The 15,807-nt window shown below is 49.8% G+C and overlaps 1 protein-coding gene across 1 annotated transcript; it reads left to right on the top strand.

The window, feature by feature from the left end:
- The first annotated feature begins 384 nt into the window (after nucleotides 1–384).
- GRM2 (glutamate receptor, metabotropic 2) lies at nucleotides 385–11,479 on the top strand. Its single transcript, XM_006876003.1, has 6 exons — nucleotides 385–480; nucleotides 2,194–2,785; nucleotides 5,410–6,247; nucleotides 8,028–9,103; nucleotides 10,997–11,177; nucleotides 11,385–11,479. Exons 2-6 carry the CDS (start codon nucleotides 2,336–2,338, stop codon nucleotides 11,456–11,458), a joined length of 2,619 nt encoding a protein of 872 aa, XP_006876065.1. The 5' UTR covers nucleotides 385–480; nucleotides 2,194–2,335; the 3' UTR covers nucleotides 11,459–11,479.
- The last annotated feature ends 4,328 nt before the right edge of the window (nucleotides 11,480–15,807 follow it).

Raw genomic sequence — 15,807 nt, 5'->3', positions numbered from 1 at the left:
CTAGGACCAACCCTCTGCTCTCTCAGATGGGAAGCCATAGCACTGTGTGCACCTTCTGGGGCTCAGTGGTCCAGACCTTCCCAGCTGGGTACCCAGTGCCCACTGCTCTACGGGACCGCGGGGCGCAGGGGCCTGAGAGGCACCAGCTCCAGTGCAGAACAGGAGCTCCTGGGGTTTCAGCACCACGCGGTGAACAGCTCCGGGTCTGGCGGCCCCACGAAGAACCAAAGCCAGAAGCGCAGGACGCGGAGCACTAGAGGGGTCGGAAGGGAGGCGGAGGCAGAGTTGGGAGCGGGAGACCCGGAGTGGGGAGGGAGTGAAGGAGGGGCCGGGGCCGGGGGCGGGGCGGCTGCAATTGAAAGCGGCGGGGCGAGCGAGCCGGTAGAGAGCGCAGAGCCGCCGTGCAAGCGAGCGGGAGCCGGAGCCCTGTGCCTCCCGCTCCTCTCTTGTTTCTCTCCGCTCCAGATACGAGCGCACCAGGTAGGGTGAGCCTGTGGTGCCGCAGCCACCACTGACCTTATCCGTACTAAGCCGTGTCCTGGGGGCCCTTGAGTTCCTGGGTGCCCTTGATGGGCTGGGCTGGGGTGTCCAGACGGCGCTCGCTCGGAACCTGGGGAAGCGGGTAGATATCCCCCTGGCGTCCCGCCTTTCTTCCCTAGAGGATGCGCGCCCTGCATCGCACTCCCTCACTCTTCCTGCTTCCCCGACCCTTGGACAGTCCTTCAGTGTCCCGGTCTTTGTCTCCGTCGCAGGTTCGTTTGCCCCCTGCCCACATTTTGTGGCCCTGGCACAGGGGCTGCTTGGTTTTCTGTACCCCTCTGCCCCTCTGAGCTTCCGTGTGGGCCTCCCCCGTGGAAACCTTGCTGTCTTGACTGCTCATCTCAGTCCCTATTACCTCTGTGTTGTGCTTCATCCCTGCGTCTCTCTCCTGTTTGCCTGATTGATCAGCTCCATTCTGTGGGGTCCTCACAGGATCCAACCCCCTGGTTTGGGCTCTTGCAGGAGCGGGAACAGAGTGAGGAGTCCCAGTTTCTATGGCTAGGAATGGAAACCTTGAATTAGTTGCTGCCTTTTTTCAACCTCAGTTTCCTTTTCAATTCTGAGGAAAGATGCGCACCTCTCTCCCATCCTTTCCAAGAGTGATTGTGAGAGTCTGTGTGGGGTCAGTGTCTGGAAAGTCATTGGGGGCATAAATGACTGAAAGCAGTGTGGAAGAGGAAAGGAGGGTGTGTGTCTGAGGGCCAGGCTCAGGCTGGACAGGGTCCTAAGACTGAGAATGGGGAGGTGTCTCTCTGCTTGGTTCTGAGCTGAAGAGAAAACGGAGGCAAAAAAAGTCTCAAACAGAATCCTACATGGAGCTTGTTGAGTAGGTTCTGACTCACAGGGACCCTGTATAGGGTTTCCAAGGAGCAGCTGGTGAATTTGAACCACCAACATTGTGGATCAAATTGACCTTTCGGTCCAATGTTTTATCCCATGGTGCCACACGAAATTTACCTTAACACTGTTTGAGATTCTGACCATGTGACCACTCCCCCAACTCACATCTGCTTGCCCTGTTGACTTAGGACCTGTTGTCACATGGGTGTCCTTTCTAGAGACCAGCCTTCCCGCTTTTTGTTCTCTTATACCTCTTCCCCAACCCCTCCCAGTGCCTCAGTCAGGAATGTCTGGGAATGGCTTTTTAAGAACCAGAAGCTGGGACTCTTGGGTGTTCACTTGGATTTCACCATCTTCATAGGTTGGAAATTATCACTTAGAGATTCTCTCCTCCCTCTTCCCTAGTGGGTCCTTAACCTTGCAATGCTTCCTCTCTGGAAATCCAAAGCTCAGGATAAGGACTGGATGCCCAAGTTTGTAACTGTGACAAGGCCTCTGCTGTAAAGATGGTGACTTTCAATAAGGGCTTGATGTTTGCTAGGGTCTCTCATCCTCATCTGGTTCCTACTCCCTGCTGAGTTTAATAGGGGCACAAGGCTCATCTCAGCCCTAGATCCAGGCAGGGCTAAGCGATTCAAGAGGTGTCCCAGAAGCTACTCCGTCTAGTTAGGGACACCATTCTTTCCCTGTTCCCTGAGTTCTTGGAAAGGTAGTGGGGTGTGTGTGTGGGGGAGGTGCAAGGGTATAGTCAAAAGGGCAATTGCTCTTCATTTCCACTTTTCTGGGTCTATTTGTCTCTCTATTTCTCTGCAGGAGTTGGGCCCCTTCTCATCTCACTTTCTAACTGTTCTTTCCTGGCCCCTTTTCCTGTCCCTGCTTCCCACACACTTTTCCTTTGCTACTCGCATCCCGTGGAGTTCCAGGTCTGCTGGGCCCACCCATCCCCTTCTGGGCCATGGGATCTCTGCTGGGGCTCCTGGCACTGCTGCTGCTGTGGGGCGCTGTAGCTGAGGGCCCAGCCAAGAAGGCACTGACCCTGGAGGGAGATCTAGTGCTGGGTGGGCTGTTTCCAGTGCACCAGAAGGGCGGCCCGGCAGAGGAGTGTGGTCCAGTCAACGAGCACCGTGGCATCCAACGGCTGGAGGCCATGCTTTTCGCTTTGGACCGCATCAACCGCGACCCACACCTGCTGCCCGGTGTGCGCCTGGGCGCACACATCCTCGACAGCTGCTCCAAGGACACACATGCCCTGGAGCAGGCACTCGACTTTGTGCGAGCCTCCCTCAGCCGCGGTGCTGATGGCTCACGCCACATCTGCCCCGACGGTTCTTATGCTACCCATGGCGACGCTCCCACCGCTATCACTGGTGTCATTGGCGGCTCCTACAGCGATGTATCCATTCAGGTATGTTGTTAGCTGTTCAGATGAAGGTGGGGATGCTGGGGCGGGAGGCAGGAGGCGGGTGCTCAGAATTCCCACTGAACAGGAGCTGGGGCTACCAAGCACTGAAAGGAGGATCAGAAGCTTCCTTTGAAGTTTTTTTACAGAAGATTAAGAATTGCCCCCTCACATAATGGGGATTGATTTGTAGAGATAATATAAGGAGAATCCCTATTCTTGCCCCTGTCCCAGTCACTCTTAACTGTTAAACAGCTTTAAGAAGCTTAATAGCCAGACCTTCATATTTGAATTCTGACTCCCCACTAGGCTGGTAAATTCTCCATTCTGTACCTCAGTTTCCTCATTATAAAATGGAACTCATAATATTTTTACCCATAAGGCTATGATGGGAATTTTATGAGGAGATACATGCAAAAAGCATGATAAAGGGGGCTTGACAAGTCATAAAGACTTAATATTAGCTGCTATTGTTATGAACCCCTTTTATAGGTGAGGAAACAGGCTCAATGGTCAGGTAATTATGCATGTCAGATCATTTCTCTCTGGATTGGAGTAGAGTGGATAGTTAGATGCCAGGAGCAGGTCAGAGAAGAGAAACTGAGAAGTGAGATTCTAGGAGGAAGGGAAATCAAGTGTATGGCGGAGGGAGGTTAGGGAGGTATTCTATTCTGGGGCTTTTAAGGTGCAGAATATGAGGAGGTGACGAGGAGAGGGAACCAGACCTCTCCATGTAAAATTTAGGGTCAGAACTCCTATATGTGCAGTGATAATCCCCTCCTCCTGCTCTCCCATACGGGGTCAGCAGGTGGTGCCCTGTTGTTCAATTTCAGTTGAGTGTGCTGCTCCAGCTGATGCCCTTTTACTGCTCTGGCCTGCCTGGCTACTTTAGCCCAGGTGGGGTCCTCCCTCTTCCTGACTAGACCCATCTCTCATCCTAGACCCTTATCTGATCATTGCCCAGCCTAAACTGCGGGGAAGATGAGGTCAGACCTGGATCAGGAAGGCTGCAAGGGAAACATTGGATGAGGCCTGTTTCCTTTAGGAGGCTGGCTGAGGACTTTGCCATCAGAAGTAGGGCCAGGAACCAGACCTGGAACACTTACTTATTCAAGAGAAATGAGGAGGAAAGAAAAATGAGGAGGAGTCTGAAACTTGGAGTCTGCTTCAGACTTGGAGACGGGGGTAGATTACCTGTTCTCTTAGTCCCCGCTCCTGGAGGTGGCCAGGTGGCTGCTTAAACAGTGTGGCTGTGGCAGCATTGGCATTTGTAACTCTGCCTGTAGGGTGGGTGGGTGACTTTTTTCCTTTCCCAGAAATTCTCTTTAGAGCCCCATATATTCATTCATCTCCAGGGCCCCAGTTATATCCCTCTGCCCTCCTCTCTTCCCTTGCTTCAGCTATCTGTCTCTTGTAGCAGAGTCCACACCTTAGGATCTATGTCTTCTCCTTGTCCTGATCAATGTGCAAGGCCCATTAATGACTCCTCTCCATTTCTTCCTTTCTGTCTTGCCCATGTCTCTAGCCTCTTCCATATGTCAGGCATTGTGGCCTCACATGCATAATAGCTTTTATCCTCTCAGCAGTTTTGTGAGGCAGGGATGAAAAACTGAGGCTCAAAGGAGTGTGCAGGTGGGGAGTGAGAACCCTCAGAATCAGAACCTGTTCTCCCAATTGCAAATGTACCTACTCCTCACTTACTGACATAGTTAGGTTCCAAAGATTAGGTTGTTATTAGAAAATGGGCACTATGGGAAAATGGAGGACCACTACATCATTATGTAACCACCAAGTGGTCACATAAGCATACAACTAGCATTATTCTGTCCTTGCACCTTATCATTCATTACTAGCAGACGTACATTGTTAATGCACAAAATAGCTAGATAGATTTTTAAAATCATTGTCATAAATACAAAATATTGGATGACAAGATAGTAAAAAAAGTATACAGAACCTACTCATCTTTCCTGTGTGACCTGGACATGCTCTGGTCTCACCTACCTGCCATCTTACCTTAGCTCTATTCTTGTGGGTGGGACTCAGGGACCAGGGGATAGGGGATAGGTGGCAGTAGCAGAGTAGGATTTTTGTTTAATTCTGACTCTGTCACCCAAAAACCACTCTCAGGTCTGGGTCTCTTTTCCTGAGAAGTTTTTTCCTCCTACTTTCTCTACCATCCCATCATTCAAGGGAAGAGCTATCTTTCCCTAAACAGGTAGAGAACATAGTAGCCCTCGTTATCCCAGATGCCACCTAGTGCCTCCCTGTGCCCCCTGTATAGCCGAGTGCCAACGTCTCTTCACTCCGGCAGCCAAGCCTTCCTTTGGCTCCCCATCTTTGCCACTGCTGTGTGTCTGGAGAAGAACAACAGAGAAGTTCAGGAGTGGCTCAGACTCTGGGTCCTGGGTCCTGGGTTTTCTCTCTCCAAGTCCTTGGGAAAGGATATAAAACTGCCTTCTCCCAAGGGAAAGTCACATCAAGTCAGGATGGCAGGTGTTTTGGAAGAGGGTGACCTCAGGGCTGACCCCATGAACATTTGACCCAAAGGTACACTAACTGAGGGGAACACATCTGCCTCTAATATTTGACTTGGTCTCAGATCTTTGCCCTCTTTATACCTCCCCCAGGTGGCCAACCTCCTCCGGCTGTTTCAGATCCCGCAGATCAGCTATGCTTCCACCAGTGCCAAACTGAGTGACAAGTCCCGCTATGACTATTTTGCCCGAACTGTGCCCCCTGACTTCTTCCAAGCCAAGGCCATGGCAGAGATTCTCCGCTTCTTCAACTGGACCTATGTGTCCACTATAGCATCTGAAGGAGACTATGGTGAGACAGGCATTGAGGCTTTTGAGCTAGAGGCCCGTGCCCGAAACATCTGTGTGGCCACTTCGGAGAAGGTGGGCCGAGCCATGAGTCAGTCGGCCTTTGAGGGTGTGGTGCGAGCCCTGCTGCAGAAGCCCAGTGCCCGCGTGGCTGTCCTGTTCACCCGTTCTGAGGATGCCCGTGAGCTGCTCGCTGCCACCCAGCGCCTCAATGCCAGCTTTACCTGGGTAGCGAGTGATGGCTGGGGAGCCCTAGAAAGTGTGGTGGCAGGCAGTGAGGGGGCTGCTGAGGGTGCCATCACTATTGAGCTAGCCTCTTACCCCATCAATGACTTTGCCTCATACTTCCGGACCCTGGACCCCTGGAACAACAGCAGGAACCCCTGGTTTCGAGAGTTCTGGGAGCAGAGGTTCCATTGCAGCTTCCGACACCGGGAATGTGCAGCCCACTCACTTCGGGCTGTGCCCTTTGAGCAGGAGTCCAAGATCATGTTCGTAGTCAATGCAGTATATGCCATGGCCCACGCACTACACAACATGCACCGAGCACTCTGCCCCAACATGACCCGCCTCTGTGATGCCATGAGGCCTGTTAACGGGCGCCGCCTCTACAAGGACTTCATACTCAATGTCAAGTTTGACGGTAATGGTGCTGGCATGAGGGAGAGGGGGAGCAGACCCTCAGTTTCCATTATTTGGCTAAGGAAACAGAACCTAGAGAGGGCAGGAAGTTTGTATGAGAGCAAGACAAGGATGGTCAGGCAGAGAGGACTCCAACTAGAGCCATGGTTGGGTTTCCATCTTTTGAGATTTTTCCAGAGAGTAGACATCTGGTTTGTTCTGCCACTTTCAGTATCTCTGACTCTTGCTTGATTCTTGCTCTCTCCCTCTTGCCTCCTTATCATGATAGGGATGGAGGACAACGGATCAAAAAAAAACCACACAAAAACACCTGTGAGAGTCAGAATAAGGGTGGGTTGATGATGAACATCAGGATGACACTCCATTTACAGGAAACATTTTTATGCTGAATCTTGATTTTCCTCTCATGGTGGCCAGCTTCCTCCACACAAAGGTTATTTTAATTAAAATTCCAGTTAAAAGAAAACAAAACAACCTCAGAATTATCACCATATTTGAAGAGAAGTCACAGGGTCCCAGGGTTCACAAGGACTAGGAAGCTCTCACCCAGGGCTAATGCTTAATAAATAATAACTCCAGTTAAGATTAACATTCAAAGTTACAATAGGGCCAAGGTGGGAATTAGGGTTGGAGTTAGGGGCTCTATTGGGTTGATGTTAGAGCAAAGGTAAATTCAGTCTGATGAGTTTGGATGGGTTTATGGTAAGGAGCTCTGGTAGCACTGTGAGTTAGATGTGAGGCTGCTAACCGAAAGGTTGGAGGTTCAAACCTACCACCTGCTCTGCAGGAGAAAGATGAGGCTATCTGCTCCCATGAAGATTTACAGTCTCATATACCCTATATAGGTCTACACTGAGTCAGAATCAACTTCATGGCAGTGGATAGCATTGTATTTTGTGCATATTGAAGGGGAGTAGAAAGAGGGGGTCTGGGTAGACCTGTAAATCTCACATCATCCAGCCAGCTCAGGAGCAAAGATGACTTTGGACATGATTTATGAGCTGCTGAGCACATCTGGTGAACGTCAATGGTTGTAGATGACCGCTGAGGTCAGGACTCACTGGGATCTGTGTTAGGACTGGTGGGGCAGGAGCTGGGTTTGGCATTTATGGGATTAAGTGGAATCAGGCTGAACTTAAGGTTGAGTTTAGAGTCTCTTTGTTAAATTTGAGGAGAGGGCTGTGGTATGAAAGTTAGGGTTTGGCACTTGGTTGGTATTTGACTTGGGAATGGTTGGAGACTAGGCATAAAATTTGGTTTAGGGGGTCACGACTGGTGATCAGTGTAGGCCTTAGGTTTAGGGAGACATGTGGGCTTTAAGGTTGTATCTGGGGTTGGTATGGTGGGGTTTGTTATTGGGGCTTCCAAAAAACCCCAAATCTACTGCTGTCAAGTCAAATTCTGACTCATGTCAACCTGAGAAGACAGAGTGGAACTGCTCCATAGGGTTCCTGAGACTGCAGGGCTTAATGAAAGCAGAGTGCCTCTTTCTCCTGCAGAGTGGCTGTTGGATTCGAACTGCTAACCTGTGAATTAGCAGCCTCACACTTAGCCAGCTGAACCACCAGGGCTTCTTTAGGTTGGGGCTTAGGGGTAGGAACTTGTTATCATCTCTCATTTGGAAAAATGGCTGGGGTCAAGCAGGGCTTTTGTTTGGAGTAAAGATTAGAAAGACCAATGATGGCCTGAACGTTGGGGTTTGTTTTTTCATGTTAGAATAGGGGCTGAAGTCACGTCACCCACCAATCCAGCCTTCTCTTACTCCTCTTCCCCACTCTCAGCCCCTTTCCGTCCAGCTGACACCCACAGTGAGGTCCGATTTGACCGCTTTGGCGACGGTATCAGCCGCTACAACATCTTTACCTACTTGCGAGCAGGCAACGGGCGCTATCGCTACCAGAAAGTGGGCTACTGGGCAGAAGGCCTGACCCTGGACACCAGCCTCATCCCATGGGCCTCACCCTCAGCTGGCCCCCTGCCTGCCTCTCGCTGCAGTGAGCCTTGCCTCCAGAATGAGGTAAAGAGTGTACAGCCAGGCGAGGTCTGCTGCTGGCTCTGCATTCCCTGCCAGCCTTATGAATACCGGCTGGACGAATTCACCTGTGCTGACTGTGGCCTAGGCTACTGGCCCAATGCCAGCCTAACCGGCTGCTTCGAACTGCCTCAGGAATACATCCGCTGGGGTGATGCCTGGGCTGTGGGGCCTGTCACCATCGCCTGCCTGGGTGCCATGGCCACCCTCTTTGTGCTGGGCGTCTTCATACGGCACAATGCCACACCAGTGGTCAAAGCCTCAGGCCGGGAGCTCTGCTACATCCTGCTAGGTGGTGTCTTTCTCTGCTACTGCATGACCTTTGTCTTCATTGCCAAGCCCTCTACGGTGGTGTGCACCTTGCGGCGCCTTGGCTTGGGCACAGCCTTCTCTGTCTGCTACTCAGCTCTGCTCACCAAGACCAACCGCATTGCCCGTATCTTTGGTGGGGCCCGTGAGGGTGCCCAGCGACCACGCTTCATCAGTCCTGCCTCACAGGTGGCCATTTGCCTGGCTCTGATCTCAGGCCAGCTGCTCATCGTGGCTGCATGGCTGGTGGTGGAAGCCCCTGGCACAGGCAAGGAGACAGCCCCTGAGCGGCGGGAAGTAGTTACCCTGCGCTGCAACCACCGTGATGCAAGTATGCTGGGATCGCTGGCCTACAATGTTCTCCTCATCGCACTCTGCACGCTTTATGCCTTCAAGACCCGAAAGTGCCCCGAGAACTTCAATGAGGCCAAGTTCATAGGCTTCACCATGTACACCACCTGCATCATCTGGCTTGCTTTCCTGCCCATCTTCTATGTCACCTCCAGTGACTACCGGGTGAGCTGCCTGTCTTAGAGGTGGGGGACAGGACACTGCATGCTTTGTTTTTGCTGGTATCTCATTTATTTCCTGACAGGTTAAATGCTCACTTAGGAACACACAGCTTGTGGCTGCACAGTTGGGATTGGACCCCAAGGGGAAGGTGGGAGACTGAGTGGGGCCTGGGGCAATGGCCAGGAAGGTGGAAGAGTTAGATTGAGCTGAGGAGAGATTTCAGGACTCTCCTATGTCATTCTTTAAGCTGGGAGGAGATGGGGCTGTAGTGAGCAAGGATCCAGCTGCAGAAGAGGAGACCTGGTCCTTGTTCTAGGCGAAACTCCTAAACTGCTGGGGATTAACTAGAGTTGAGTCGAGAAATGTTGTTGACTGGTTTACTTTGACAGAGGGTCCCCAATGATAGAGAAGAAGAAGGAAGAGTGTGAGTGTATGTGTATGCAGGGAATCAGGGAGGACATCTTGGAAGAGGAATACTTGAACTGGGTTCAAGTGTGAGGAAGAGGCAGGCTTGATTAGGTAGTTGGAGGAGGTGAGGGAGGGAGGCCAATAAGGAGATTGGAACAAAGGGTCTACATTGGTCTCACGTGTTGCAGAGGAGAGGCACAATGATGGGAAGCTAGGAAGAGGTGAAGGCGGAGCAGGGTGGCAAGGCTATCAAGTCACACATCTCCAGAGGCCACCACGCTCCAGTGCCTCTGTAGTTGTTCATGTCAGCACAGGGCCTCCTCAACGTGTGCAAAAGGCAGCTTGGGGATGGGAGCTGAAGCCAGAGTAAGTAGGGAAGGTGAAGCAAGGACGGTGGTGAAGGAGATCCCAGGTGTAGGGCTAATAAGGTTCAAGCAGGTAAAAACAGCCCACCCATCATGGCTTCTAAGCTTAGGTCCAATTGTTGCTGAATTGCTCACTGGGATCTTCCCGGCTGTAAGGGGAGGTGGCTGCTTCAGATGGGGCATCAGGAAGGCCTCTCTGAGGAGGTGACAGGTGAGCTGAACTCCAAATGGTGAGGATCATTTTGGTTAATCCTCCTTCACAACTCAGGAGTAAGATCTGTGGCTCTCCCCATTTTACAGATGAAGAAATGGAGACTAGGGAGGTTCAATCACTTGCCAAAGGTCACCCAGTTGGGAGTGCAAAATAGGGTCTGAGCTGACAATCTTAACAGTTAAAGGAGCAGAAAAATTAGGCGAGAGCCCCTGCAAAGGCCCCTTCCCCCAGGACAGAGGTGTGGTGGTGCATTGCTAGGGACCAGTGACTGTACTGGGCTGCTCTTCTTTCTCGCCTGCTGGGCCACCTATCTGGGTGGTAAAGGCCAGGGCTGGGAGGGAATCTGTTCTGACTCAGTCTGCATTTGCATATGATTTACATGCTAATCCTAGGCAGCTAAGGACTCACAGGAGACACACCCACACACCCACACACCCACACACACACACACACACACACACAGAGTAACCACCCATGGGTATGCACACATGCACACCTGCTCATATATGTATAAATACATGCAACCATGCACACACATGTGCACACATGTTCTGCACACTTCCATCTGTACACACCCACCCATTCACTACCTCTCTATAGTCACATGTACAGATACACAGATAAAAACACCAACAGCCATGTTCTCCACACCTGTATTCCCCCATGCCCCTGTAAGTACATGCACACCTGCATGTGCTAACCCCTGAGGCTGGAATGCTGGACTTCCTGGAGAAATGGTCCACTGGGGCTAATCCTGTCCAGACTTCCTAGAAATTCTTTGAGACTTGGCAAATGGACCAGGACCCAGTGTTGGGATGCTTACTATTGTCTTTCGGGTTCCACCTCTCCAGTCTAGGCCTTTGGGAGGACAGACTTATGCTTGACCTGTACCTACTTCCCTACCCTCAGGTGCAGACCACCACTATGTGCGTGTCGGTCAGCCTCAGCGGCTCCGTGGTGCTCGGCTGTCTCTTTGCCCCCAAGCTGCATATCATCCTCTTTCAGCCACAGAAGAATGTGGTTAGTCACCGTGCACCCACCAGCCGCTTCGGCAGCGCTGCTGCCAGGACCAGCTCCAGCGTTGTCCAAGGTCAGTGTCTACCCTAAGCACCTTGTCCACTTGCGCCCGCTCTTCCTGCCCCAGACAATCAAGCACTGTGGGCCACTCCCCTAATCACTAGGATTCCATGGGGAGAGGAGGGGGAGGTTATGTGGTACCTCTGCAGCTCGGTTTTCTTGCTGTCAGACCATCCGGGAGGACCTGAAATTGGTCCCAGCCCCTACTTCCTTTTCCTAGGGTCTGGTTCCCAGTTTGTCCCCACTGTCTGCAACGGCCGTGAGGTAGTAGACTCAACGACGTCATCACTTTGAGGACCCCAACTCTGCCCGACCACTTCCGCGTCCAGGGCCAGGAGGAAGTTGGCTGAAGCACTGCAATAATGCCCAACTTGCGCCCACTCCCCAGACCATCACCTACCTATTTGCCCCAATTCGCAGAGTCCTAAGTCAGGATCCTTGGTGGGGAGCCCCTGCCATGGTCACTGACCACCCTTGCAGCTGTATCCCCTTCTCCATGGCCTAGTGCTCCTCTAGAGAGAAGTAGGCAGGGTCGGGGGAGGGGCACTCTGGTTGAGTACTGCAGGTCCCAACCCCCAATCAGCAAAGGTGCTTCCAGCCCTGTCCCTACCCCCCTCCTAGGGTCATTTTTAAAAATATATATAAGTTATTCTGGGATGAGAGGGTGGTTAATGTGGGGTCCTACCCTCTTATGCACAGTAGTCAGTCCTGTGGTTTATTTTGTATATCTGTAAATAAAGTGTCTTTACTAAAAAAAAAAAAAAAAATCACTCTTTGCCCTTGACCTAGGAAGGCCCCTCACACCTGCCACAGTCTCCAACCATTGTTCAACTAGTGCTTACTGACTCAGTACTAGATGTTAGGTCCTGGTGGCCACCAAGACAGACCCATTCCTGCCTGGGGTGATACAGAAATGAGTAAGCCACCCTCTCTTTGATTTTCCTAGGGATGGTGTGGGGGGTGGGCCGGGAGGAGCAGCTGAAGGCCAGGTGAGGCCTGGGAATGTGGGCTCTTCCATGGCTGGCATGCTTGATGCTTGGATAGAACCCACCAAGGCTAGTGTTTGGTGTGGAGGGAGGAGCCTAGAAGAGTTCTGAGATTGAATGTTGGAATGAACCACGACAGAAAGAGCTGGTGAGAGGGAGGTGGGGGAACAGGAAGGACAGAGGCTGGGCAGTTGGAGAGGTTCTCTGCTGTTGGGACTGACAATAAATTGGAGGGAGGGGATCTTTTTTCAATTCTTGGAGTAGTATTGGCCTCATGGTGTGGAGCCCAGAACTTTGGGCATCCTCTGTATTTGGGGCTCACCTGGAGAGAGCACTGAGGAAGACTCTCAGCCACAAGTCTCAGGCCAGGCAATGGTGACCTAGAGGGCTATGAACATCAAACTTAAATAGAAGGACATGACAACTTCAGGGGAGCCCCCATACTGTGGTATCTCAGAGAAAAGAGAACCAACATTAGGAGAACTCTTTTGTTCCGTAGGCTGTAGAAATTGGGTTAATAATTAGACAATTGAAACCAGAAAATTGATGAAAGAAAATCCTAGAAATGGTTCCTTCTTCCCAGCCAACACTTGGGGTATAGTAATGACAGACAAAATACAGAACACCAGCTAATTCGAATTTCAGATAAACAAGGAATAATTTTTTAGTATAGGTGTGCCCCATGCAATATTTGGGACACATATATTGAAAAGTATTTCCTTGTTTATTTAAAATTCAAATTTCATTTTTTATGACTTATTTATTGTTGTTGATCATATACTCAGTATATGATCCACAGTTTCTCCATGTACCATTCAGTGACACCGATGACATTCTGTAGCTTGTGGAACCATTCTCATCCTCCTTTTCTGAGTTGTTCCTCCTCCGTTAACAAACTCACTGTGTCCTGAGGTTCCTTTCCAATCTTTAAAGTTGTTGTTGTTAATTTGATCCCATATAGAAAGGTCTTAATTAGTTAAGCTAAACTAATGAAAACTTGGAGGGACATTTTTAGTCTTAGATTTAAATATTATATCAGGAAAATAAATACATTCACAGGTTCATCCAACCCCTATGGCTCCAGAAACTCAAACAAATTTAAAAATTTGTTCTACATTTCCCCCCTTTTGATCAAAATTCTTCTGTGGAATGTTTGATCAGTGTGTTCACTAATGGTAGCTGGGCACCATCCAGTTTTTCTGTTTTCATGGCAAAGGGAGCAGTTGTCCATAGAAGCAATTAGTCGCATATTCCATATCCTCCTCCTGTTCCTGTTTCTCCTTCTTTTTCTATTCCTCCAGGTGAATAGAGATGAATTGTGCCTTGAATGGCCAGTTGCAAACTTTTAAGACTTCAGGCCCTATGCAAGGAACTAGGAGGTAGAACAGAAACACAAGACATGTTATTAGGCCAATTAACTGAGATGTCCCATGGAACCATAACCTGCAAGCACCAAACCAAGAAACTAATCCCACAAGGTGTTTGGTTGTATATAAGCAGCTTTAGCAGCTACTTGTTTTTTTGGATTATTGTTGTAAATATATCTACCACATAACTTTTGCCAGTTAAACTTTTTACAAGTATACAACTTTATTGATAGCAGTTAGAATAATTGGCTGTTCAACCCTACCCTTAATCAGTACAATTTGTCCTTCACTGTAAACCAGAACTCAGTACTCTGTATGCAATAAACCTGTTTGCCCCTTCCCTCACACCCATGGTAACCACCGATAAATGCTAGTCTCTATTCATTTGCCTGTTCTTGTCTTTTTGTACAACTGAGGTATTATAATACTTGTTCTTTTGTGATTGGGAGTCCTGGTGTGGCACTGTAGGATTAACACTAGACTGTTAACCTCAAGGTCAGTGGTTCAAATCCACAAGCTGCTCCTCAGACACCCTATAGGGTGTTAGGAGTCGAATCTGACTCCACATACTTAACAAAATTGTGATTGACTTAATTCATCCAGCATAAAGTCTTCAAGCTCCATGCATATTGTGGCATATGTCTGGACTTAATTTCTTGTATTGGATGAGTAGTACTGCATTTATATATACCACATTTTTTTATCGCAATGTTTCATTCTGCTGTGCATAGGGTCGCTATCAGTCAGTACCGACTCAATGGCACCTAACAACAACAATTCATCCATTGATGAACTTTAGGTTGTTCCCACTATTTGACTATTGTGAATAGTGCTTCAGTGAACATTGGTATACACATGTTGTTGTTGTTAAGTTCTATCAAGTAGGTTCCAACTCATAGCAACCCTGTATAGGGTTTCCTAGGAGCAACTGATGGGTTTGAACCACCAACCTTGTGACTGAAATTAACCTTGCAGTCCAGCTCATTATCCTGTAGCACCATGTCAGGACTCCAAGTATCTGTCTAAAATTCAAATTAAAAACCTGGATTTTTATTTACTAATTTTGGCAATCCTATTGGGGTAGTCTCTGGTCTAGATGTCTGGCATTGAATGACCCAGGCCAGAGTATGGCCAGCAGAGGAGGCCAGGGACCAGGGCAATATGCCTGTGGGCCCTGCAGCATCCTGCTTCCACTGTGGCCTTTTTCCCTGGGTCTCCTGTCAAGCCAATCTGAGAAAACATTTGCCCATCCTCCATAGCCCTGGATAGTCCCAGGGGACTCTGATACCCTCCCACCCCCAAACACTGTTCTTATTAGGGTGTTTGTTTGTTGATAGGTAGTTAATATGATTTCCAGCTCAAAAGATGCAAAAGGTATTTGGTGAAGAAGTTTCATCACCCCTGCAGCCTGTCCAGGGGGAAGGACCCAGAAGTCTGAAGGGAGGGTTTGGGAAGGGAGTGAAGAATTCCAAAGGACCAGCCCTCACACTTGTCAGCTACCCCCTTTCCTTCTGTACCTCTCCTTCATCTGGGGCACTCAAACCAAAACAGACAAAAACCTCATTGTTGTTGAGTCTCTTCTAGCTCATGGTGACTCCATGTGTGCAGAATAGAACTGATCCACTGGGTTTTTATGAAAACATATCAATCCCCTCTCCATATCCATGCTGTGTCAGTACTGGGGAAGCAGCGAGTAGAGGGGCTTGAACCATCCTCACCTAAGCCAAAGGGACTTACTGTAGAGTAAGAGAACCGGGCCCAGTCACCCAAAGCAAGAACTGCTCTACAGTTTTCACAGGACAAATGCAAGGCCTGGTGAAAAAAAGTGGGAGAAGCAACCATGTCCCAGTGTAAATTGTGGAGTGAAGGGTGGGGAGAGGGGGTTGTTATGTCTCTAGGGCAGCTCTCAGGAGGGATACTGTGCCACATTTGATCCCTCTCCAGGGGCAGATGCTTAACAAACTACCATAATCCAAGTGGAAGCTGATGTATTAGACAAAGGTTTTGGGGGCAAATTGTTGAGAAGAGGGTCCTGTGGTATTGGGGAGTTAGAGGAAACATGGAGTAAGATTAAGGCCCTCTACATCTCAGAATCCTTGGGTGAACCTTGCTCCTTGTTCACCGAGGCCTCTCCCATGACTATCTCCCACCCACCCACCTTCTCCCCTGATGTTAAGGAATGTAGTGGGAAGATGCCCAGCCCCAACCTCCTGTAGACAAAGGAAAGAAGCTCAATCCGCCCTCAAGGGCTAGTGAGGGATTTTTGTTTCTTGGTCTGGGAGTGAGCGGC

This window comes from Chrysochloris asiatica, unplaced genomic scaffold (genome assembly GCF_000296735.1).
Source record: "Chrysochloris asiatica unplaced genomic scaffold, ChrAsi1.0 scaffold00350, whole genome shotgun sequence".
NCBI classification, from domain to species: Eukaryota; Metazoa; Chordata; class Mammalia; order Afrosoricida; family Chrysochloridae; genus Chrysochloris; species Chrysochloris asiatica.
This window is presented reverse-complemented; position numbering and strand designations above follow the sequence as displayed.

Bases quoted from the DNA above. Each gene is read 5' to 3' on its own strand.
- GRM2 (XM_006876003.1), top strand. From the start codon at position 2,336: ATGGGATCTCTGCTGGGGCTCCTGGCACTGCTGCTGCTGTGGGGCGCT. The intron at 6,248-8,027 runs GTAATGGTGCTG...CCCCACTCTCAG, and splicing joins ACTCAATGTCAAGTTTGACG to CCCCTTTCCGTCCAGCTGAC. The intron at 11,178-11,384 runs GTCAGTGTCTAC...TCCTTTTCCTAG, and splicing joins CAGCTCCAGCGTTGTCCAAG to GGTCTGGTTCCCAGTTTGTC.